The 26,118-nt window shown below is 47.0% G+C and overlaps 1 protein-coding gene across 2 annotated transcripts in view; it reads right to left on the bottom strand.

Moving 5' to 3' along the window:
- Positions 1-24,169, bottom strand: part of LOC310708691 (peroxidasin homolog) — an 87,917-nt gene extending 63,748 nt beyond the window's left edge. Inside the window, exons 1-3 of one of the 2 annotated variants that reach the window (XM_083507333.1) lie at positions 23,871-24,169; positions 21,148-21,381; positions 5,503-5,574 (exon numbers count right to left, since the gene is read on the bottom strand). In XM_083507333.1, coding sequence (XP_083363459.1) covers positions 5,503-5,574; positions 21,148-21,314 — 239 coding nt within the window. In that variant the 5' untranslated portion in view covers positions 21,315-21,381; positions 23,871-24,169. Of the gene's footprint in view, positions 1-5,502; positions 5,575-21,147; positions 21,482-23,870 lie in introns of those variants that run through there. The other variant, XM_083507332.1, reaches the window with a different exon arrangement.
- Positions 24,170-26,118: the final 1,949 nt, after the last annotated feature.

Here is a 26,118-nt window from a genome sequence, read left to right as displayed (position 1 = left end):
TGGGGGTGGAGACACTCCTTCAGGTATACTGGACCGAGGCTGTTTAGGGCTTTCAAGGTCAGCACCAACACTTTGAATTGTGCTCGGAAACCTACTGGGAGCCAATGTAGGTCTTTCAGGACTGGTGTTACGTAGTCTCGGTGGCGGCACCCAGTCACCAGTCTAGCTGCCGTATTCTGGATTAGTTGTTGAAATATACTCTGAGTCGAGAGTGGATTTCATGCTCTTTATTCAGCTCATAGTGGTGAGGAGGAATGGAAGTTCCCCCAGAATGTCTGCTTTATATACATTATTTACACAATGGGCCCCACATGATTGGCTAATTCCGGGATTCACCTGTAGGCCAATCAGGTTGCGGATTCACTTCCACCTGGAGCTGGATTGGGTGGGTCCTGTGGACCAATCAGACTGCTGCATTTTGGATCCTATTCAGCTGAGTACATAACAGTTGTAGTTTCCGGGTCACCTTCAAAGGTAGCCCCACGTAGAGCTCGTTGCAGTAATCCAAGCGGGAGATAACCAGAGCACGCACCACTCTGGCGAGACAGGGCAAACCTTAATCAGAGTTCAGCATGTTGGTTCTATGGGGCTGGATATATCCCACACAAGCAGCTTCCTGAGGGAACTGCAGCCTGAATTAAGTTCATTCCTGTCCCACTGACTCACAGTAAAACTCAAAGGGGGAGGAATCTGACCGACTGCCCTGATGCCTTACTATCATCATCTCCACCATAGTGTGGCGTTCCAGTTCTTCGCTTGGAGTGGAGGCATCATCCCTGGGTTGCCATGGCAACCGCAAACAAAGCAGCCCGGTGAAGCCAAACGGGACCAGCCAGTATTTTAGATTATATGCAATTAGGCTGTGGCAAGAAACAATTAGCCATCTGTTCCCACAGGGAGGATTTAATATCCGGGGGAAATTGCTCTCCTCCACTAACGTCCCTCCGCATTTGTGTTGTGGCACTGGGCAAGAGAAGAGGGTGATAACATTCTTGGCTACGAGTCTTCTTGGCCAGAGATCCCTTGATCCAATCCTTTTTTTAAAAAAATTACCCAGACTTTTAAATCATCCTCACCCAGTTCGAAACAGATCATTGGCAGCTGACTGGTTTTTTTGTTTTGTTTTTAAGGAAAGGGGTTTTAACAGTGCTGTGTTGTTTTCATCATCTGTATTTTGTTTTTTTAATATTGTTTTAATTTTATTATAGATTGTTGTTTTTTAAGGACCTTTTATGAAAAAAAATAGCTTTTTGTATTTTATCTGCGTCGTTTTAATTTGTGCAAGTCTGGAGTGGAATCTGGACACATTAAAAAAACATACTGTGAAAATGCTTTTTTTAAGAAGCATTTTGAAAAATATAATGAATTTGCCATAAGCTCACCATCACCATCTAGTGTCACATTTATATAATGCACTTAAAACATATTTGCAGCTGTTTAGTTGAGTTGCCAAATCTGGGTAAAATGTGGGGTAAGAATGATGATGATGATGATGATGATGATGATGATGATAAATGCCCCCTAGCCTGGTGGGGCTTTACATCTTCCCATCCATGAAACAAGATTTACCAACTATCAAAGAATGGCAGATGAAGATGATGGACTATATGGAACTTGCAGAACTGACCGGGAGACTCTGAGACCAGAGAGAAGAGACGGTGGAAGAAGACTGGAAGAAGTTTAAGGAATATTTGGGGGGGGGGGAAATGTTAATATTTAAATCTTAGAATAGCTTTGGAAGTGGATATAGGATGTAGGGTTAGAAGTAGAAGATAGTGTATTTTAAAATAGTATTATTTGTAAGTGATAAAATGTGAAGTTATTTTAAGTGTGATTACAAAAAAAGATGGTTAGAAATTATGATATATGTAAACTGCTAAAGATGAAGTAAAATGAAAATCAGATAGGTGGGACTTGGGGAAGCCCACTTAACAATGTTTAGAAAAAATAAGGATATGACAAGAATTTGTTTGTATTGTTTGTTTTTCTGTTTGTGTTCTTTATTTATAGTTATAAAATGAATTTTTTTTTTGAAAAATAAAAACATTTTCCATCCGCTGGGATGGAAGGCAGAGAGGCAGGCATCTCTTATGCCTCTATTATTCTAACCAGATCAAATCAGGCCTTGTGCTGTCACACAACGGCAGCAGACCTGACACAAAATCCAGTGGATCCCTGCCCACTCCCTTGCAAAGCCCTATTGTTTTTAGTACTGTGTAGAATCAATTTTCCTTTTGCGTTACCGACATTCAGATTATTTCCTATTGTTCCTAATACATTTTTTTTATTAAAAATGTTATATTTATTGTTGTTCATTTGATAGGCTGTGAACCACTATGGGCAGAATTCTCTGGAGAACTGACATACAAATAAATGGATTGTGACGACGAACCCTCTAACCACTGCGGCACCTAACCACTCTTCAATTTATTTTATTTTATTTAAAGGAATTTATGAATTGCTTACTACAGTATTTCAAAAACCTCTACGAGGTGTACAGTCCAAAAAGCAAGCGATATATCATGAACGCAAAAGCATAACCAAAAATCAATGAAAGAGCAATATAGAAGTGAGACATTTCAAGCATGCAAAACATGCAAAACTACGACTTTTAGAAGGCAGCCCTTTATAGGGAAGTTATTTGATGTTCAACGTTTTATTACGTTTTTATATATGTTGAAAGCCGGCCAAAGTGGCTGGGGCAACCCAGTTAGATAGGCAGGGTGCAAATCATAAAATTACTATTATTGTTACTAAAACGTTCCAAGATGGCACTTGAAACTACATGTTTTTCCATTGAAATAATCAACCCTTTCTAAAAAAAGGTGCTGTTTAAAGGATCAGGGTATTTAATTGACTACAGCAGGCACATCCAACTGCCAAGAGACTGCGATCTATTCCCACTATAGATAAGCTGGCAGTATACCCATTGGATAAGGGACATGGGTGGCGCTGTGGGTTAAAACACAGAGCCTAGGACTTGCCAATCAGAAGGTCGGCGGTTCGAATCCCCGCGACGGGGTGAGCTCCCGTTGCTCGTCTCTGCTCCTGCCCACCTAGCAGTTCGAAAGCATGTCAAAGTGCAAGTAGATAAATAGGTACCACTCAGGCGGGAAGGTAAACAGCGTTTCCGTGCGCTGCTCTGGTTCGCCAGAAGCGGCTTAGTCATGCTGGCCACATGACCAGCTGTACACTGTACACTGGCTACCTTGGCCAATAAACATAGGCGCCGACTCCATGGGGCCTGAGGGGGCCCGAGCCCCCTCAAAAATTCGTTTGGGGGGGCTATGCCCCCCAATAATCTCAGGCGCCCCTCCAGCAGAGCGCCATCGCCGCCCCTCCCCCAGCCCAAAATGCACAGGGTCGGGCTGCATGCCTCCTGCCCTCCCTCCTGAGCAAAAGCTCCACCCAATTTCCTTCGGAGCTGATTAATAGGCGCAGCACGCTCTCCCCTATTCGCTCACGAGGAGGCGGCGCCACTTTATTTGCATATTCATGAGCTTATTTATTATTCATGAGCTTTCATTTATTATTCATTATTTATTATTCATGGGCTCCCCCAATATTTTTTATAAGTCGGCGCCCCTGCCAATAAAGCGAGATGAACGCCGCAACCCCAGAGTAATCCACAACTGGACCTAATGGTCAGGGGTCCCTTTACCTTTTTATACCCATTGGATATACCAAAGCTGTTGACCTTTGTTTGTGGTGGAAGAGCCACAGTTCTTGAGCTTTTTTGGGGAGGGATCGATCAGGATCCTGCAATCACAATGATCGACCACAGGCACCCCAAGATCGACTGGTAGATCACGATCAACCGGTTGGACGTGCCTGGACTACAGTTTGCACCCCTCCTAGCAATTCAACTACTATTGCTCAACCTCAAAAGGAGAGAGCTGCTGCTGAAAGGGAGCTAAGGGATGATGATGATGATGATAATAATAATAATAATGATAATGATAATAATAATAATAATAATAATAATAATAATAATAATAATAATAATTTATTATTTATACCCCGCCCATCTGGCTGAGTTTCCCCAGCCACTCTGGGTGGCTCCCAATCAAGTGTTAAAAACAATACAGCATTAAATATTAAAAACTTCCCTAAACAGGGCTGCCCTCAGATGTCTTTTAAAAATAAGATTTGCTTATTTCCTTGACATCTGATAGGAGGGTGTTCCACAGGGCAGGCACCACTACTGAGAAGGCCCTCTGTTTGGTTCCCTGTAACTTCTCGCAATGAGGGAACCGCCAGAAGGCCCTCGGTGTCCGGGTAGAACGATGGGGGGTGGAGTTGCTCCTTCAGGTATACTGGACTGAGGCTGTTTAGGGTTTTAAAGGTCAGCACCAACAATTTGAATTGTGCTCAGAAACGTACTGCGAGCCAATGTAGGTCTTTCAATGTAGGTGTTATGTGGTCTCGGCGGCCGCTCCCAGTCCCCAGTCTAGCTGCCGCATTCTGGATTAATTGCAGTTTCCGAGTCACCTTCAAAGGTAGCCCCACATAGAGTGCATTGCAGTAGTCCAAGTGGGAGATAACTAGAGCATGCACCACTCTGGCGAGACAGTCCACAGCTTTGAGTCCAAAATGAACCCCAGGCTGCGCACCTGGTCCTTCAGGGGCACAGTTACGCCATTCAGGACCAGGGATTCCCCCACACCCGCCCGCCCCCTGTTCCCCCCAAAACAGTACTTCTGTCTCGTCAGGATTCAGCCTCAATCTGTTATCCACTATCCATCCTCCAACTGCCTCCAGGCACTCACACAGGATTGTGTTTTTAAATCGTCACCCCCTCCAAACTTTCTTGCATTCTGCAGTGAGGACCATCGGCCCAAAGCAGCCTGCTTGGAGCACCACTGCCAGAAACTGCAGCCACCCAGTAAGAACATCTGGGTTGGGGCATTTCGGCTGGAGCCAGAAAAAGTGCCGGGGTGATTGCCAAAGGATCGGTGCCAAAAGGCGATGGCCCTTTAGGGTGGTCCTTTGGGAAGAGACCAGGGACTGAGCCAGCGAGCAGAAGCGTGGTTGTAGCTGGAGGGTTCTGCTGCGACAGACCCATATGTAGGATTGGACCAAGTGCTAATTCATTCCCCGCCTCCTAATTGAACGCAGCATGGAAGTTGCTTGAAGCAAACTCGTCCCGGGTGCTTGCAGATGTGCTGTTATCCTGAAAGGACCTCGGCTCGCCAAGAGTGCTCCGAGGATCAAGCGATTTCTGGAGCCAAGCACCTCAGCTGTTTAAAATCTGAGATCCGACACAAACTCGAACCTGTCCAAAAACAACGGAGCAGGTGATACTGCTTACGGAGGCCAGAGCCAAAAATAAAGTTGGCTTGAAAGCCGCCCAGCATACCATTTCTGAACTTCGCCTCTGTGTGCGCGTGCCAGCGGGGTTATTTCTGTCAGATTTGGATCGGACGGCCCACAGAGCAAAAGCTAAGCTGCGCCTCTGGGTTTTGGATTCCCATTTTAGGTACAAGAAGATTGAGCACTTACAGGGTGTTGAGGTTCTTCAGATTCCTGAAGGCTCCAGGCTGGATGGCTTTGATGCGGTTGAAGCGCAAATCTCTGGAAAGCAAAGGAGACTCTCTCAATCCATCAGTCACACGTGGACTCTAAGTAAGAGAGCAGGAGGTGGCGGACATCAGGTCCACACGTGAAATCCAAATGCACCTCCAAAATACTCTCTGCAGAAATCCTGGTACAGGTGTCCACACACCCCTTACGTGCGACCGACTTGTGCACGGCACTGGGAAATAAATAATTCAATCCAAAGCTGGAAATCCAAAACTGGAGAGTCCTTGTGGCTTGCGAGTTGACCCTCCCCGGAACCCAAAGAGGATGTCAGTGAGGGCAGACGAAGCTCCGAAAAGACTGGAGGCCCAGCGGGGCTTTGTTTAGGCATGGGTAGGCAAACTAAGGCCTGGGGGCTGGATCTGGCCCAATTGCCTTCTAAATCCGGCCCTTAGACGGTCTGGGAATCAGTGTGTTTTTACATGAGTAGAATGTGTGCTTTTATTTAAAATGCATCTCTGGGTTATTTGTGGGGCATAGGAATTCTTTCATCCCCCCCCAAAAAATATAGTCTGGCTCCCCACAAGGTCTGAGGGACAGTGGACCAGCCCCCTGCTGAAAAAGTTTGCTGACGCCTAATTTAGGCTGCTCAGCCTCCCCGCTTAACAGCTGGCACAGGAGGTAGCGCAGAAGCAGCAGCCACTTCCCCTTAGGTCCTCCAGCCTCCTGAAAAAGCTTCAGATCTAGCTGTGGATATTTTCGGATACAATATTTTTGCTACAGATTGAAGAGTGGGTGCCAGAGAGGGCGTTTAAAGGGTGTTTAGCGGGTGCTCCCCATTTTACGCGATTTCACTTATGCAGAAGCAGTCAAACAGAGCCAGGTATTCTCTTGCGCTGAGCTTCCCCTAAAACAGGCATGGCCAAACTTGGCCCTCCAGCTGTTTTGGGACTACAACTCCCATCATCCCTAGCTAACAGGACCAGTGACCAGGGATGATGGGAATTGTAGTCCCAAAACTGCTGGAGGGCAAAGTTTGGCCACCACTGCCCTAGAAGCTTATTCACACCTTATTCTTGGTGTTGTATGGCCTTCTGCTGAGAAAGGCGACAGGGCCCTGGCCTGCACCAGCTCTAGCCACTCTAGAATCATAGAACCCCAGAGCTGGAAGAGAACCAAGGGTCATCTAGTCCAACCCCCTGCAATACAGGAATCTCAGCTAAAGCATCCATGACAGGTGGCCACCCACCCTCTGCTTAAAAATCCATTCCACTTTAGAAGAGCTCTTACTGTCAGAATGGGACGCAGGTGGCGCTGTGGGTTAAACCACAGAGCCTAGGACTTGCCAATCAGAAGGTCGGCGGTTCGAATCCCCGTGACGGGGTGAGCTCCTGTTGCTCGGTCCCTGCTCATGCCAACCTAGCAGTTCGAAAGCACGACAAAGTGCAAGTAGATAAATAGGTACCGCTCTGGCGGGAAGGTAAACGCCGTTTCCGTGAGCTGCTCTGGTTCGCCAGAAGCGGCTTAGTCATGCTGGCCACATGACCCAGAAGCTATACGTCAGCTCCCTCGGCCAATAAAGCGAGATGATCGCTGCAACCCCAGAGTCGGTCACAACTGGACCTAATGGTCAGGGGTCCCATTACCTTTACCTTTACTGTCAGAAAGGTTTTTCCAAACGTTTAGTTGGAATCTCCTTTCTTGTAACTTGAGGCCCTTGGTTTGAGTCCTACCCTCCAGAGCAGGGGAAAACAAGCTTGTCCCCTCTTCCATGTGACAGCCCTTAAGTGGCGATGCTCTACTGCCCTGCACAGCCCATGGGAGCAGGGATGGTGAACCTGTGACCATTACCATTGACTACTGGCCATGCTTTTTGGGCAGCTGATGTCAATTGGAGTCCAAAACATCTGGAGGTCTCCAGGCCGCAGCAGAGCAGTGTGTGTGTGTGTGTGTGTGTGTGTGTGTAGGCCTCCTTTCCTGAACCTCTTGACAAAATGTGTAGGGTTTTTCAGTGACACTGAAAGCTAAAAATGCACAACAGTTGCTGAGCAGCGTGATAATGCCCTTTCACAAGTGATGGTTAAACCACATCGAATCACAGAATTATATTCGTGTAGGAATCTTGAGAATCGACCTTTGATTTCAGCCCCGAAGACTCCAAAGGTCTAATTTCCAGATTATCCAGGTATAACGTCTACAGTGGAGGTGAGGCAAACCTCTTCTCCAAACCCTTTCCCTGCTTTTTCATACGGCCTCCTGGTTTCTTATACTGCAGTGATCAATGCTAATTGATTTATTGCGAATCACCGATCTGGATCTTATTGCTATATCGCTAGGTATTGCTGCTGCTTTATTGTTCTGCAAACCACCCTGGTAGTTCATTGAAAAGAAAGGCAGTTGCAGAAATGATTTTAATAAAAAATAAATATGATGGAAGGGCTGACGCCGTGCTGTTTTTACCATAATTAACTGTATGCTTTTAATAGATGGGAGAGATTTAATTCTGTCAATGGTTTTTAATGGTTGTTTTTCCCCTCCTCTGTTCTTATTTTTATCTGTAACCCGCCTTGAATCCCTGTCAGGGAAAAAGGAGGGGTATAAATTTATTTATTTATTTATTTCCCCTGACAGGGACTCAAGGTAATAGTAAAAATAATTGGAGGCAGGGAAAGGGAGGATTTATAGAGAAACGTAAAAGAGTGAGAAGCCTGGGTTGTTGCATTCAGTTGTTCAACATGGTGAGGACAATCTGGCTAACCGGATTCAAAAATACACACTCACACCCTGCTCACCCACAAAAACAAATTCTCACTACAGCCACACCCAGCCTCTCTTACAACCAAGGAAATACAAGTTTCCCCTTTCCTAATTGTTTCAATTCATAAACCAAGAAATTATACATTGACCACTAGGAACGAAACGTATGTTGCAGATATTTTCCCACATTTATTATGCTATTTTTGTGCTATACAAATGACATGGGGAAACTTATTTGTATAACATTATTCTTGTTTATGAAACCCAGTTAAAACAAACACGGTGTCGACACTCTGCACATGGTCAAATGCACTGCTCACATGGTGGCTGAGAAACCCAAACCACGATTGCTTGCATTATGGGACAGCAGGAAACATGGATAGAAAAAGGTGCAAGAAAATGCATAGCAAAGAAATGAAAATATTGACACTTTCCATTCTTGGAAGTGTTAGAAAAGTGCACCAAGAACTGTGCACCTAAATAAGAAGTTAGAAAAATATTTTCTTTCTTTTGACACATAAAGGCAGCCCTGCCGAAGCAAGGCCTCAAAAAATTAGTTGAAAACTCATAAATGTTCCTCCCCACGGAAATCTTTAGTAAAAGGCGAAAGATTTATACGATCTGAGGTGAAACCAGAGTATGCTCTTCGCTAGCAGACGAGCCCCACCACTGCGCGGGCGCCTGCCATTGAGATTACGGTGATCCAATATTTCCTCTTTCCCCCGCCCCGAAAAACACTTTTTATAGGTGAAAAAGGAAAAAATAAAGATGGCTCCAATGTTTCTCCTGCGGTAGTAGAAGCCGTTCGCGTTAACGGCGAAAACCACGGAGGGAAAACCGGCTCCCTTGCGCGCAATGCATCATGGTTCCCACGAATGCTAATGAGGGCTTCCCGGCTCTCGGCCCCGCCCGCGCAAAGCTGGTATTGAGCAACCATAGAGATAAGAAAGGATAGATACACGCACATAAACTTACACATAGGGAAATGCTGATTTTTTCGCTTGACAGCGGCTTGTTAAATGTGCGTGGCCAGGATTTTAGGGGAGGCTGGCCTTTGTTAAGGGGGGGGGCAAAACCTCAGCTATGTATTTTTATTTATTTTTATTGATTGGGGGGGCAGTGGACCTGTTGTACTCCCTAAGACAGTGGTGGCCAAACCTGGCCCTCCAGCTGTTTTAGGACTACAACTCCCATCATCCCTAGCTAACAGGACCAGTGATCAGGGATGATGGGAATTGTAGTCCCAAAACAGCTGGAGGGCCAAGTTTGGCCACCACTGCCCTAGGGGCAATTTCCCCATGCTAGTACCTTCCAGATATTCTGTACTATCAACCCCCACCGCCCAACTTTCCTGGAAAAGGGCAGGAGAAAGTGGGAGAAAGTGTACGGTCCTTAAGTCACATCTCCTGCCCTGATTTGTAAAGAACTCATATATGTCTTTAACAGTCACTACCCACAAAGACGCGGAACGTGGCTGGCACTGTGGGTTAAACCATAAAGCCTAGGACTTGCCGATCAGAAGGTCAGTGGTTCGAATTCCCACGACTGGGTGAGCTCCCGTTGTTCGGTCCCTGCTTCTGCCAACCTAGCCGTTCGAAAGCACGTCAAAGTGCAAGTAGATAAATAGGTACCGCTCCGGCGGGAAGGTAAACGGCGTTTCCGTGCGCTGCTCTGGTTCGCCAGAAGCGGCTTAGTCATGCTGGCCACAGGACCCGGAAGCTGTACGCCGGCTCCCTCGGCCAGTAGAGCGAGATGAGCGCTGCAACCCCAGAGTCGGCCACGACTGGACCTAACGGTCAGGGGTCCCTTTACCTTTACCCACAAAGAATCCTGTGAACTGTAGTTTGTTAAGGATGCTGGGAATTGTAGCTATATCTGTTATGTATTGAAGTTCTCACCCTGGCCACCAGGATTATCATGTATATAGTTTTCACTCAGGTCCACGTCAGTTACTTTAGGCAGGAAACCCTGGGTTGTTGTTGCTACAATGTTGACAGCTGGCTGCCTATAAAAGCAGGCCGGCTGAGCTGTTTGCTGTTCAGTTCTGTTCCAGCTTACAAATAAAGAGCTGCTTTGGAGAAATCGATGTGTCGTCTGCTATGTCTACCCACTATTTAACAATATCATTGTTTAATATTGTTGGCACCCGTCTACCTTGAGAGACAATGGAATAGTGCACCATGGGAGGTGGGCAAAATCAAAACATTGGAGGGTTACAGCACCCTTTAACAAACTACAGTTCCCAGCATTCTTTAGGGGAAGCCGTACCTGTTTAAAGTGGTATACAAGAGCACTTTAAAGTTATTGTTGGGGCTGGGATGTGACCTTAGGCATCACAGCAAAAGTCCTGGATATCTGGAATTGACCCCTCTCTGCTCTGTGTTCAGGTTGCAGTATCTCCGCTCCCTTCCAGGCGACAGATTTATTGAGCCTTCACTCTGCCTTGTTGGCACAAAGTTTGCCGGGAGGCTAGGCAACACCGGTTTTTCCAGTGTGCGTTTCCCCTGTCGCTTTTCGTTCTGCCAAAAGTCTGAGTGCACTTCGCAGATCGGTGCTCTTTCCAGGTGGGACCCAAATCAAAGTTGATCTGGTGTTCCGATGCACCTAAAACCTGCCTTTTTTGTAGTAGGAAACTGAAGGGGGACATGCAGCACAATGTGTGGGATAACGAAGGCAGCCAGTGTGGTGTAGTGGTTAGAGTGTGTTAACGGAGAAATCTGAGGGCTCCCTTGGATAAAAAACAAGGACACCAGCCAGGAATACCAGAGCAAAACAGCAGCCAGTAGGCTTGGTCTTTATTGAAGACTGTCGTGACAGGACTCCCACCTGCCACCAGGTGGAACAAGATGGAAGCCCTGAACAAAAGGAGACCCCAACTTTTATTAGCTACTAATCCCCATGTTACACCCCTAGAACTACATCACAACTACATCATGACTACATCACTGACACATCACAAAAAGGAGGGGTTGAGGGAGGAGTTGTGGTGGTAACCTGAGTGTCTTCTCACCTGGCCGATTCCACCTTTCCCCCTCCCCATGAGTACTTTCCAGAGGACAAAGGGGAGTTTGCAGTTTCCTGTCCCCAGAGGGAAGAGCTGATCACTGCCCTTTGTTCCAATCCGTTCTGAATCCACTCGCATATGCAGGTTCTTGGTGAGTGTGATGGTCTCCTGTCTAGGACCATCAAGGTTGGCATGCCAACTGGGTAGGGCTCCTGCGGACGTGTTGGTACACTCAAGGGATTATGGCTGCCCTGTATCAAACCTTCCCCCTTTGATAGTCCTTCCTTCATAGAGCAAAATAAAAGTGGAACGGTACAGATCCGATGTACGGGTGATTTTCTATGAATTTATAACAGAAGCATCGCGTATGTCGTGTGTGTGTGTGCCAAGTTTGTACAAACTGAATGATGGGGGGTGGGTGGGTTCCTGCAACAAGTGTCAGACCTTGGAGATTGGGGTTCGAATCCCCATTCAGCCATCACGCTCACTGGGTGGCCTTGGGCTACTTACTCACTCTCAGCCTAACCCACCTCACAGGGTTGTTGTTGTTGTGAGGATAATATGGGGAGGAAGAGAAGCACCGTATTTTTCGCTCTATAGGACGCACCATTTCCCCTCCAAAAATGAAGGGGAAATGTGTGTGCATGCTATAGAGCGAAAAATACGGTATATATGCTACCTTGAGTTCCTGGGATGAAAGGGGAATATAAATGTAATGAAAATGAAAATAAGAACAAAAACAAAAATGAATAAACATTTTTTTCCCATGCACATTGTCTAACCTCCCTGCAATCAAATCAGAATTTATATGCCCACTCAATACTTGTGTTTGCCTCCTGGCAAAAAATTGTGCAAAACGGGCCATGCTCAATTAACAGGTAGTCTGGAAATAACTTGAGTGGTGTGTTTTTGGAAGCAGGCTTGTTTTTTGCAAGAGTGCCAAATCCTCTTTAATCGCACAAGCTTAATTCACCGGTATGCGAGTGAATCCCACCTGTGAATCAGCAACAGTCTGGACTTAGTTTTACTGCAGTCATTGCAACCCTGAACCTCTTGCAGACTGGCGCGGCCAAAACTGAAGGCAAATAAATGAATAATGAGAGAAACTTCCTAAGTAATGTTAAGTGAATTCCCATCTCCACGTTCTCCCCCCGCATTGCACACACACATACCTTGTCTTTATTTTTATCTGGTTAGTTTAATGCACAGGTTGAACAGCAGGAGAAGAGCCTGATTTTAATTAGAAGGTTTAGCGGAGCCAAAGAAGGGGCCAGAATACAGGAGGTGGCTGCGTTCCAGCTTCAGGCTCTTGAACTCCACAACTGCAAATGAATTATTTCTAAGTAAAACATTTTCTGTACTTTGTGGTAACAGCAAGGCCAAAAAAGGGATGTATTTAAATGGAAGAGACCTTTGGATGTAGAATGAGCCAAGGGAGAGTGATGGGTGATTATAGGCAGGAGACATCCTATTGCAGGTTCAGTTCCCTATCTGTAAAATGGGAATTATTATTATTATTATTATTATTATTATTATTACTCTGCCCACCTGGGTTTCCCTATTCCCTAGGGACTAGTAAGGATCTGCCTAGCACAGTGTTGTGGACTACAAATACTATCATCCCTGAACACTGACCACACTGACAGGGGCTCATAGTCCAAAATATCTGGGGAGTGCCAGGTTGTCAAAGGCTGGTGTACATTATTCTGAGGGCTTTAATGGAAATTCTGGATGTGTCTAAAAGGTAAAGGTAAAGGGACTCTGGGGTTGCGGCGCTCATCTCGCTTTACTGGCCAAGGAAGCCGGCGTACAGCTTCTGGGTCATGTGGCCAGCATGACTAAGCTGCTTCTGGCAAACCAGAGCAGCGCACAGAAACGCCGTTTACCTTCCTGCCGGAGTGGTACCTATTTATCTACTTGCACTTTGACGTGCTTTCGAACTGCTAGGTGGGCAGGAACAGGGACCGAGCAATGGGAGCTCACCCCGTCATGGGGATTCGAACTGCCAACCTTCTGATCGGCAAGTCCTAGGCTCTGTGGTTTAACCCACAGCGCCACCCGCGTCCCTTTCTGGATGTGCATGAATAGCAGTAATTCAGACATTTCTGCAAATGGGCTCTGTGTGGAGGGGCATGTACAAACCAGACCTTAGTCTACTTCTGCATGTAACATTGTTGTTGTTGTTTAGTCGTTTAGTCGTGTCTGACTCTTCGTGACCCCATGGACCAGAGCACGCCAGGCACTCCTGTCTTCCACTGCCTCCCGCAGTTTGGTCAAACTCATGCTGGTAACCTCAAAAGCACTATCCAACCATCTGTCGTCCCCTTCTCCTTGTACCCTCAATCTTTCCCACCATCAGGGTCTTTTCCAGGGAGTCTTCTCTTCTCATGAGGTAACTAAGGTATTGGAGCCTCATCTTCAGGATCTGTCCTTCCAGTCAGCACTCAGGGCTGATTTCCTTCAGAATGGAGAGGTTTGATCTTCTTGCAGTCCATGGGACTCTCAAGAGTCTCCTCCAGCACCATAATTTAAATAGCATCAATTCTTCGACGATCAGCCTTCTTTATGGTCCAGCTCTCACTTCCATACATCACTACTGGGAAAACCATAGCTTGAACTATACGGACCTTTGTTGGCAAGGTGATGTCTCTGCTTTTTAAGATGCTGTCTAGGTTTGTCATTGCTTTTCTCCCAAGAAGCAGGCGTCTTTTAATTTCATGATTACTGTCACCATCTGCAGTGATCATGGAGCCCAAGAAAGTAAAATCTCTCACTGCCCCCATTTCTTCCCCTTCTATTTTCCAGGAGGTGAGGGAATAAAACCATAGGGACACAAAAGAGACTGCTGGATCGGGTCAGTTCTCACAGTGGCCAACCAGATGCCTGTGGGAAACCCTCAAGCAGGATTCGAACACAAGAGCCCACTCTCCGCCTGTGGCTTCCAGCAACTGGCGTTCAGGATCATTGCAGCCTCCAATCGTGGAGGCAGAACAAAGCCATCGAGAGCCCTCTCCTCCTCCTCCTCCTCCTCCATGAATTTATCCAATCTTTTAAAGCCATGCAGGTTGGTAGCCATCACAACTTCTTGTGGCAGTGAGTTCCATAGTTTATCTTTCCTGAATCTTCTTTCATCTGTCCTGAATCTTCTAACATTTCTGTTCAGCATTGTTGGCAGGGACATCCCGAAGGCCTTTAGGGAGATATTCTTATATGCGACGGCCGCAGCTCGGACTTTGGTGGCAAAGGGGTGGAAGGAACAAGAAACCCCAACAGTAATGGACTGGTATAACAAGCTACAAGAATTTGCTGAAATGGCGCAGTTGACAAATACCCTGAGAGGCAATTCAAATCAAAAATTTATGGAAAAGTGGGATAGATATAAAACATATGTTCAAAAATACAGTAAAGGTTCGCTATCTATGCTAGCATTTGATTGGTGTTGGATTGAGACTGAGTTGAGAAATAAGACTAAGAGCACATATTGATATAGGAATGTATTGGATAAAATGTAAAGAAATATACAATAATAAGAGTACACTCATTTGTAAAAAAGGAATATACAACGGGAAAGACAGGAAATCTAGTGTGTTGGCATGTACTGTATTTTTCACTCTATAAGACGCACCAGACCACAGGACGCACCTAGTTTTTGGAGGCGGAAAACAAGGAAAAAAAATATTCTGAATCTCAGAAGCCAGAACAGCAAGAGGGATCGCTGCGCAGTGAAAGCAACAATCCCTCTTGCTGTTCTGGCTTCTGTGATAGCTGTGCAGCCTGCATTCGCTCCACAAGACGCACACACATTTCCCCTTACTTTTTAGGAGTGAAAAAGTGAGTCTTATAGAGCAAAAAATACGGTATATGATTTTTGGGGGGGAATTGGTTTTTGTTTTTTCTCTTTGTTCTTTCTTTCTTTTTTTTGTTTCATTTTTTTCTAGGTATATAGAATTTGTATATAATTTTTGCATACATGTTGGGAATTATAGTAAGTCCTGTAATGTAATATGACAACGTTTACCGATGTAATATAAGAATGCTAACAAATAAATAAAATGCAAATTCAAAAAAAGAAAAAGAAATAATTTTTTTAAAAAAAGAACCGTCCAACATTCAGCTTCAATGAATGTCCATGGGTTCTAGTGCTGGTGCTTTTCTCAATTTCTCCATGCCTGGGCTAATTTCTACATCTCACCAGCGTAGGATCTTTGAGTTGCCACCACCTTTCCATCCGGATATTCCTCTCTTTTCCATATATCCTTTAACCTGGACTTTTTTAAAAAAAACAACCCACCCAAATGTGACCCTACGAGACAAATGGCCAAAGACCTACTTGGTTCGAAAGCTTACTGTCTGCACAAACGGTCCACAGCTGTTGCTTTTCTGCAAGCTGTTGGCTCCGTCCTGCCAGATCACATCTGGGCTGCTGTTGCTCCAGAGGAACAGGCCAACACATATCCATCACATACTTTCAGCGCTGACCTCTCTGTCCATTTGCCCTTTCTGTTTTGGGATGAAGAGGGATTTCTCATTAAGCGGGTTGCTGGCTTCAGTCTGCAATGGGAGCCAGAACCTCTGCCTGTTCCAGCTGCAAGGGGCAGGACATGCATGGAAGCCAGAATAATAAGAATTGAGGATCCTGACCCGGCTTTGCATACAAACTCTGAGCGGACTGCTTCTCCAAGGAAGACGTTTAAAAATTGGCAGCAGCAGAGGGTGTGTGTGTGTTATGAGAACTGGGGACAGTGGTGTTCAGACTTTCTCTGATCAGGGATTGCTTCCCACATTGACTTTTCTGGCAAGGAACTGCCCCAGGCATCAGCCACAGAATGGTTGTGTGGTGTAAAGGGGGATATTTGAGGAGTCACACAAGTCTGTTGGACCATGCTGTAACGTTCTGTGTGAACGGAGGCTGTATCTCAGGACAGCTGTGCGCTGGTGGGTATCTGGATGATTCACGTTTGATCAGCATACATTTAAAGCACCCCTCCAGGAAAAAAAGAACCCAGGGAATTGTAGTTTGTTAAGGGCGCTGGGAATTCTAGCTCTGTAAGGGGTGAACTAGAGTTCCCAAGATTCTTCGGGTGGGTGGGTGTGCCCTAAATGTATACAGTACATATGCAGGGTCAGTCCTGTAACAACAACAGGCTTTTCTCCTGCTCCTTATTCAGGCGCTGAGCACGTGCGAATTGTAGTACAGTGGTACCTCAGGTTACATACGCTTCAGGTTACAGACTCCGCTAACCCAGAAATATTACCTCGGGTTAAGAACTTTGCTTCAGGATGAGAACAGAAATTGTGCTCTGGTGGCCCGGCAGCAGCAGGAGGACCCATTAGCTAAAGTGGTAACTCAGGTTAAGAACAGTTTCAGGTTAAGAACGGACCTCCGGAACGAATTAAGTTCTTAACCCAAAGTACCACTGAAACTTACATGTGTTTGTACCATTTCGCAGTATTTGTCCTGGTTTGCAGGTCATTCCAGTGTTTGACTCATGGAGGCGCTGTTGATAATAAGCTCCGCCCCATGCTGACAAAAGTGGGAGGGGATTGCAGGTGTGGGGGACCTAACCGGACTAGAGTCCTGGCGTGGGGTGAAAAGGTAAAGGTAAAGGGACCCCTGACCGTTAGGTCCAGTCGTGACCGACTCTGGGGTTGCGGGGCTCATCTCGCTTTATTGGCCGAGGGAGCCAGCACACAGCTTCCGGGTCATGTGGCCATCTTGACTAAGCCGCTTCTGGCAAACCAGAGCAGTGCATGGAAATGCCGTTTCCCTTCCCGCCAGAGTGGTACCTATTTATCTACTTGCACTTTGAGGTGCTTTCAAACTGCTAGGTTGGCAGGAGCAGGGACCGAGCAACGGGAGCTCACCCCGTCACGGGGATTCGAACCGCCAACCTTCTAATCGGCAACTCCTAGGCTCTGTGGTTTGATAATAAGCTCTGCCCCATGCTGACTAAAGCGGGAGGGGATTGCAGGCGGGGGGTGGGGGTCTAATCCGGACTGGGACCTAATCCTGGCGTGGGGTTAGAGGGGCTTTAACCATTTCCTCCACAGCTGTTGCATCTCAATCTGGCTTGCTCTCCCTCTTGCACCTGCAGTTCGAATTTCCAAAAAAAGGGACCCATAGGAGATGTTCTGCAAAGCAAACCTATCGGTTCCAGGAAACACCTTCTCAATTATCCCTCCCTCTCTATTGAGAAACTTCTGGTAGGCTTTTAAGGAACTTCAGGATCCCTGGAACAAAAATGTACACAATCCAAGTTACAGCAATCCCTTGGAGAACTGATGAGGAAATGTCACTCATGCTAAGCCACTGTCTGTAATGGCTAATTGATATCTGACTTTTTAATATAGTTTTTATTGCACGGTTTTACTACTGTAGGGACGCGGGTGGCACTGTGGGTTAAACCACAGAGCCTAGGACTAGCTGATCAGAAGGTTGGCAGTTCAAATTCCCACGACAGGGTGAGCTCCTGTTGCTCGGACCCTTCTCCTGCCAACCTAGCAGTTTGAAAGCATGTAAAAGTGCAAGTAGAAAAATAGGTACCACTCTGGCAGGAAGGTAAACGGCGTTTCCGTGCGCTGCTCTGGTTCGCCAGAAGCGGCTTAGACATGCTGGCCACATGACCTGGAAGATGTACGCCGGCTCCCTCGGCCAGTAAAGCGAGATGAGCGCCACAACCCCAAAGTTGGTCACGACTGGACCTAATGATTGGTGTCCCTTTACCTTTACTTTACTGCTGTAAACCACTTTGGCGTTGTTGTTTTTAATGACACAGCAGTATATAAAGAAATAAAATAATGATTTGAAGAGGAATATGATGTAGGGTATCTCACTACAGTGGGGTCCACATGCCAAGTGAAAAATGCTTTTTTTGGGTAAACATTTTGAGGTTTTTCTCTTCTTTTTTTTACAATCAATCGGTGTATTCATTGTATGAAATAAATAACTAAGCGTACCTGCTCTGTCTGCTGCCCAGGTGCTTAGGAATGATGGGCAACTACAAGGCCTTCTTGGAGTGCTTTTAAATCAGACCTGGTCTGGACAGCACTTTGTAAATAAATGATAATAATGAGAGCCAGTGTGGCATAATGGTTAGAGTGTTGGGCTAGGGCCCAGGAGACCAGGGTTCGAATCCACACTCAGCCATGAGGCTCACTGGGTGACCTTAGGCTAGTCACCATCTTTTACCCTAACCTACCTCACAGGGTTGTTGCGAGGGTGAAATGGGGAGAACCGTGTACACCCCCCTTGAGATCCTCGGAAGATAAAGGTGGTATATAAATGAAACAGACAAATGGAAATCTTCAAACAGAGGACTTACCCCTGACAGCCTTTTGTAGAAGGTAAAGGTAAAGGGACCCCTGACCGTTAGGTACAGTAGTGGCCGACTTGGGGTTATTGCAGTGCTCATCTCGCTGTACTGGCCGAGGGAGCCGGTGTACAGCTTCTGGGTCATGTGGCCAGCATGACTAAGCCGCTTCTGGCGAACCAGAGCAGCGCATGGAAACACCGTTTACCTTCCCGCCGGAGTGGTACCTATTTATCTACTTGCACTTTGACGTGCTTTCAAACTGCTAGGTTGGCAGGATCAGGGACCGAGCAACGGGAGCTCACCCTGTCATGGGGATTCGAACCGCCAACCTTCTGATCGGCAAGCCCTAGGCTCTGTGGTTTAACCCACAGCGCCATCTGCGTCCCTATGACAGCCTTTTGTAAACAGTGTTTAATGCTGATTCGATAGATCAGCAAAATCTGCGGTAGGCATTGGGGTCAAGTTCGCCTCCCCTCCTGTTCAGGGCTGTTGCTTTTCCCAACTTACAGCAGGGCTGTAGCTCAGTGGTAGGGCATCTGACCTGCATGCAGAACATCCCAAGTTCGGTCCCCGGCGTCTCCAGACAGAGCTGGAAAAGACCCTCTGCCAGAAAATTCTAGGGAGCTGCTGCCAGCCCGTGTAGACAGTACAGGGCTAGATTGACCAATGGGCTGAGACTGCATCAGGCAGTTTCCTGTGTTTAAAGAGAGGACTGAGATGCTACACGAACCTTGAACCAAAAAATGCAAAACAAGAAACTCCACAGTCACATCTATGCCAGGAGCATGTGGAAGAACACTTGGTAGCTTGAAACGTGCGCTTTACAGCTAATGTTTCTGAAAAAGGGCTGGCAGACGCTCTGGATGTGGCTTCCCCATTTGGCTTCCTTGATACTATACTATGGACCTTTATGTTCATTTAGCTGAAAACAAGCGTACCTATTTTCCTTCTGTCAGATGTTGGTCGGCAATAGAAACGCACTCCCCCCTACCCTCTGCTTTCATCCCGGGAGTTTGAGACTCAGACCCAGACTTGCTACGGCAACTTCCTTCCTCTGCAGCCGTGTCAGTTTCACCCATTCCTCCACTTTGCATGGACTTCCTCAGCTACACACACACACACACACACACACACACACACACACACACACGTACATCACACCCGATCCAGTGGACGTTTGGGAATTTTGCAGATTTACACACAGGTACCCCTGTATATTTCTGCTGGAGTTGGTTCAATGAGGACTGTGTTCATTTGCTCTGTCTGCACCCCACCCTCTGAACGTTAAGCTGCGGCTTAAAGATAAAGGAAACTGGAACATTGAAAGTGCAAAGAAGTTTAGAAAGCACTTGTGTTTGCTTTTAGAAATGCAAGACTGGCGTTATGTTGAACGAATGAACACACACACACACACACACACAGCAGAATTTTCCACTTTCCACAAGAGGGATGGGCTATTCTGACGATAGGATTTTACCCAACACCAGCACAGCGGCATCAAAACTTTGGGCACAATCTTCCCAGAAGTTCTTTACAAGGAGATGCATTTAAATGTGTGGGAGATGCACAAGGGCATCTGTCACAGAATTGCAGAGTTGGAATGGCCCCAAAGGCTCATCTAAGTCCAACATCCAGCAATGAAGGAATCGCAGCTGTGTCGTTTTCACGTGAAAATGTCTACCTTCGACTCACGCAAATGCAGACAAACACACAAACACTCTCCAAGGAACAAGGCAGAGGAAGGACTCCCCCAGCTGACATCCCATTTCAGGTTGCTTAGATGAGGCCACCTGCTTGGAGCCTCCACTTTTAAATCCCCACATTTGAAAGCAGATGAGCAAGGGACTGTGACCAGGACATGGAATAAGCACTTGGAAGGAAATAGATGCTCTGAACAAACGAATCCCAAACCACCTTTCAAGTCACATAAAGATCCACTTCCACACTAAAAGTACATGCTATTTTATAACATGCTCCAAATATCTCATTTCTGCAAATCCTTTGCTTAACTCCCCGCCAACCGCAGCAAAACCTAAACATGGTGAGTGCATTTCTGCACATTCTTCCCTTGTTAAGCTCTGACTTTCCTCCTTTCCATGTGAAGCGGCGGACTGTAAACTCCTTGGAGACAGAGACCTTTTCCTGCTTCTGCTCTCAAGTGCATGAACGGTGGCGTAGGAATAATATTGCTTTTGCTCATTTCCCCTGTTTGCAGAATTCTTTTCTGCAAAGCAACTTCCAGTGCTTTGTAACCAATAACACTCCCCCCCCCCAACCTTGGGGAACTTATAATTTCCAATAGTTTCTCCAGAAATGTGAATGTTTTTGCTGCCACAACAACTCCCCGAGGTAGGTCCACTCTCCCATGTAGAGGCAAGGAACTGCAACCACGAGACAGTAATTTGCCCAAGGCCACACCGCGGGTCTGTGGCAGAGGTGGAACTTGACCCTCCCTCCTTCCGGATCCCAAACCCGGCTCTAGCGGCACTCCGCTAAACTGGCACATACAGTTTAACACCCAGAGGAGAATCCCCCAAGGAAAGTGGTACTTACAGGACATTGGTCTGTGGTGGGACTTCAGGGATGGTTTCTAGCATCAAATGCATGCATCTGACTGTGGTCCTGAAGCATAAGCACCGGCTGGGACAGGAGCTGGCTGAGACAGGTAAGAGAAGCACCAGGTAGATGCTGGGGAGGAGGCCTGCGGCTCTGCCCAGCATGGTGTTTGCAGGGATGTTAAGTTCCCCAGATTCTGAGCTGCAAAGAAGCAGACCGAAATCTCCCAGCCTTGAGGGACGGGGAGGAGGAGAAGGGGGGAGGAAGGAGGAGGTGGGTACACACACGGACATATGTTTCCAATTAAGTTAAGGCAGTCTGACAGGCCAACTCCCACCCTCCCAGCTTACGATGCACATACAACATCCGAAAATCAAACTGCGACCCCAGTTGGGCTCTGCTCTCCACAGCAGATTCCTCGTTAATTCTGCCTTGGCTCCCAGCCTGATTAGCAGGAACTCTTCGTTTTCCCTGGGTGGCGGGGGGGGGGGGGTGTCTCAGGACCCAAAGATCAGCAAGGGGGGTGGGATAGAGAAGCCTGCTTTGCAGAGGGATCTTGGAGACCCAGTCGTTGTTTCTAAAGAGATGTAATGGTGGAAGGGCAAAGGCACCATCACCCTTGGAGCACAGATGTAGCAGACTCTAAGAGACACTGCTAATAGCTGGTGTACTCTTTCACCAGAGCATCACCAACAAGCACTTTTCACAAGGGCTTGCATGCTGCAGGTGCACCAAACTGCTATGACACGGGGGGCATACCTGTCTCTAAGCAAACCGCCCTGATCTTGGAGGTTAAGCAGGGTCCAGACAGGTTAGTACTTGGAGGGGAGACCTCCTGGGAGTGCCGGGTGCTGTAGGCATGGTGAGGAACCTCTGGTCCTCCAGATGTTGTTTGAAGCCACCTCCCATAAGCCCCAACTAGCACAACCAATGGTCAGGGTTGATGGGAACACCAGACCAGCAGCATCGAGAGTGCTATGGGTTTCTCAAACCTGGGTTGGAGTTCATTATGCCCAACCACTGAAACTGCCGTGTTCAGTCTGATAAGCAGCGATGAACTCTGAAAACTCTAGAGCAGCCTTTCTCAACCTGTGGGTCCCCAGGTGTTGTTGAACTACAACTCCCATCACCCCTAACTAGCAAGGCCAGAGCTCAGGGATGATGGGAGTTGTAGTCCAACAACATCTGGGGACTCACAGGTTGAGAACCACTGCTCTAGAGCAAGCAAGACTAGGAAACTCTGGTTCATGGACCAATCTTGGTCCACTAGGGACTTCAATTTGGATCTTGAGGCCATTTTACTCAAACCACATCCACCTGACCTTCAGCTGGTTGGGAGGACAGGATTAAATCCTGCACTGGCTGAACACATGTGTTCCCTGCAGGAAAGGGGCTCCCATAGCCAAGGATTTAATATCCACTCATCAGCTGTTGGCAGGGGATAAATCCTGCTCTATTCAAGCTGCCTAATGCTCCCATTTGAGCCATTGGTTTTTGAAGACTCAAGTGCACTGTTCTCTCTTTCTTTCTTTCTTTCTTTCTTTCTTTCTTTCTTTCTTTCTTTCTTTCTTTCTTTCTTTCTCTCTCTCTCTCTCTCTCTCTCTCTCTTTCTTTCTTTCTTATTCTTCTTAGCACGCCGGGCATGTCAACTCAAGCACCTTTGGCCCTTAACCAGCAGTAAAACATGCACCAGTGAAAAGATAATAGCTACCCACAGAGGAACAGCCTGCAGATTTGATACATGATTTGATTTCATTATTTTATATATGTTGGAAGCCGCCAAGAGTGGCTGGGGCAATCCAACCAGATGGGCGGGGCATCATCATCATCATCATCTGAGGGTGGCAGATGAAGGCTCTTGACAGCTCCTACAGGATTCAACTCCCCTGCTCTTATTCTGAAGTGGGAGAGAGAATTTCTTCACCCAGTATGGGGGTGTGTGTGCTGCTTTGCTGTGGGGATCGAAGCCCCATGTCCTTGGTTGGAAGGTGGGGAGGAAGGTGCTCCTAGATGTTTCTCCATGCCAGAACCATCAGGCTCTGCCCAGATTCCACCTTGGCTCCACACTGACTGACCAGGCCCTGCCCTGGTTCCATGGTGAGCTTTGGGCTCTAAATGTTCTAAGGCTAAGCCAGGCATCCCGAAACTCAGCCCTCCAGATCTTTTGGGACTACAATTCCCATCATCCCTGACCACTGGCGTCCTGTTAGCTAGGGATGATGGGAGTTGTAGTTCCAAAACATCTGGAGGGCTGAATTTGGGGATGCCTGTTCTAAGCCCTCAGTTGCCTCCACTTGGTCTCCCCTACTCCCCCGTCCCCAAATTTCCTTAGAATGCGGTGACCCAGACCAGACAAATTACTCCAGTTAAGGCTGTACCAGTGCCAAATAGAGCAGCCGTCATGAGTTTTGGGGATTATTCACACTTGGTCGGCCTCTGGGCATTAACTAACATTAATTAATTGTGTTTGTCGGAGCAAAGAACCTCACTGGGTTCCTGGCAGAGTTGGACGCATTCATGAAGAGCATCACACCATTCATTATAATTTTCCATCATTTATATATCACCGTCAATGTTCAATTTGTGATTTATTTATTTTTAATCCTCGTGGAAAATCTTCAGTATTTTAGTGCAAATTTCTCCTAAGCACGTTTTGTATGCAGCTTGGATTTTTGCAAGTTTTTTCCCTCAACATGCTATTTTTTCTGTGTTGTCTTCACCTGTATATGCATTTTTGTAAGCATCCTTTGTCTGGCGAATGGCATCACAAAATTCGGAGAGCTACGAATTATCGAAGGTTGGCTGTTCTTCAGTTCTCATAAAGTTTCAAAAAGCGCAAATGTGATTGCTTCGGCTTTCAATGTGAATTGGATCAAACTTCTGCCCCATCTCTAGTAGTGGCGAGGGAGTGATAATCTGCCGAGAGGGGAGCCGTTGCATCTGAGGAGTGTGCATGAGTTAGCATATAAGGGTCCCAGGAGGTTGACAAAGGGTGAATGCAACCATCAAGCCAAAGAAGCCTAGCTGCCCCTATAGTAAGGATGAGGAAGCTGTGGTCCTGCAGATGACCAGATATGATGGGAGTTGTAGTCCAGGGGTAGGCAACCTAAGGCCCGGGGGCTGGATGTGGCCCAATCACCTTCTAAATCCAGCCTGCGGACGGTCCGGGAATCAGCGTGTTTTTACATGAGTAGAATGTGTCCTTTTATTTAAAATGCATCTCGGGGTTATTTGTGGGGCCTGCCTGGCGTTTTTACATGAGTAGAACGTGTGCTTTTATTTAAAATGCATCTCAGGGTTATTTGTGGGGCATAGGAATTCGTTCATTTCCCCCCCCCCCCCCAAGATATAGTCCGGCCCACCACATGGTCTGAGGGACGGTGGACTGCCCCATGGCTGAAAAAGGTTGCTGACCACTGTTGTAGTCCAACAACACTTGGAAGGCAACAGATTCCCCATACCTGACCTGTAGAGCAACTTGGCGCTGCCCAGGTGTTGCTGGGTCGATCAACGTAGAGATCTACCTTCTAGACTTTGAGTACTTACCTGTGACATCAATGGGCCACCTAGCTCTCCGAGGAGCTGGCTTCAGGAACTAGGCCTGTTGGCAGACCCACTCTGTGCTACAAAGATGTCTGCAGACATGGCATGAAGGCTGGCAGGATTAGCCCTGACCTGTGGGAATCCCTTGCAGACGACTGCAGTGCCTCGAGACAGACGGTCAGGTTGTGCATCCACAGCAGTGACCAGAGGAGGAATGAGTGCTGGGAAGAGCACAGAGAGAAGAAACGCCACGGTGCAGCTGTTGCAGCACAACTGGATGCCTTCCTCTGCCCCAGCTGCAACAAATCATGTCTCGCCCATATCAGTCTCTACAGCCACAGCTGTAACCATCCAACCATTTGACTTCACCCACAAAGGGGCACTTCTCCATTGTCTCCCGAAACAGACGGATGCCAAAAACAGCAACCTAGCTAACTTGCAACTGATCTGGAGAAAGCTCTTTGGAAGCCCTTCAACAAGTGTTTGGGTGATTAATGTCATCGGTGCGTGATTCTGCTAGCAAATGCAGTTACGATACTTAAGACATCATTTCAATTGAGGATTAAGGAGTCAAAACCAAATATTTCACAGAATAGCTTTTTTCTTCAGTGGCAAAGAAAGCGATTTTCTTTTCTGAGAGCCTTCAGTTATGGCCCACAGAGGTCAGGAAGGGCTGCCCTTGCTCTTCAGCCCAAGAGCACAGAGGACCTGCGTGGTGCATGGGGTCCAATAAGATGATCAGCACCATCAATTAAGCTCAATGACCACTTTACACAAGCACCTCAAAGCAAAATACGAAATACAGTAAAAAAATATGAAAAACAACATGAAATAATTAAAACACAAAGCACCATGCAAAGTAAAACAACCCCAGAGTTCCCTAACATGGGTCTTTAAAAACCACAGGCAGCCCCCTGCCACCATCAAAATTTATATGCACTTATACATTCACGCAAACACAACCAATCACTGCAAAGAAACATTCCCCATCTCCACCTCCCTGGATGACTCAGTGGATGGGTTTGCTCATGCTTGGGGATTGACTCATTGCTCCGCTGGGGACTAAGGAAGGAAAGAATCTTTCCCCAGGCCAATCGGGGTGTGTGTGTACCAATAACTAAGGATTATTTGTTTTTCTTTGTGGTGGGTGGCTTGGCTCTCACGCGTGAGTGAGATGGAACTATTGCTCCGAGGTCTTTAACCGGGGTTGCACCTGCTCATTCTGTGCATGGGTGGTATGATAGCAGGGTCTGCAGCGCAGGCTGACTAGGGTTGCACTGGCTGATTCCAGCGACCCTTTTTCTCCTCCTCTCCTGTGCATGCACATGTGAGCATGCGCACTCATGCACGGCACTTTGAATTGCTCCCGTTTTACTTCTTGGTAAGCCCGCACCCCACCCGGCAGTTCCCAACACTGCACTCTAA

The sequence above is a fragment of the Podarcis liolepis genome (assembly GCF_965112155.1).
Source record: "Podarcis liolepis genome assembly, chromosome: 6".
NCBI classification, from domain to species: domain Eukaryota; kingdom Metazoa; phylum Chordata; class Lepidosauria; order Squamata; family Lacertidae; genus Podarcis; species Podarcis liolepis.
Note: the sequence above shows the minus strand (reverse complement) of the source record. Positions and strands in the feature narration are given on the sequence as shown.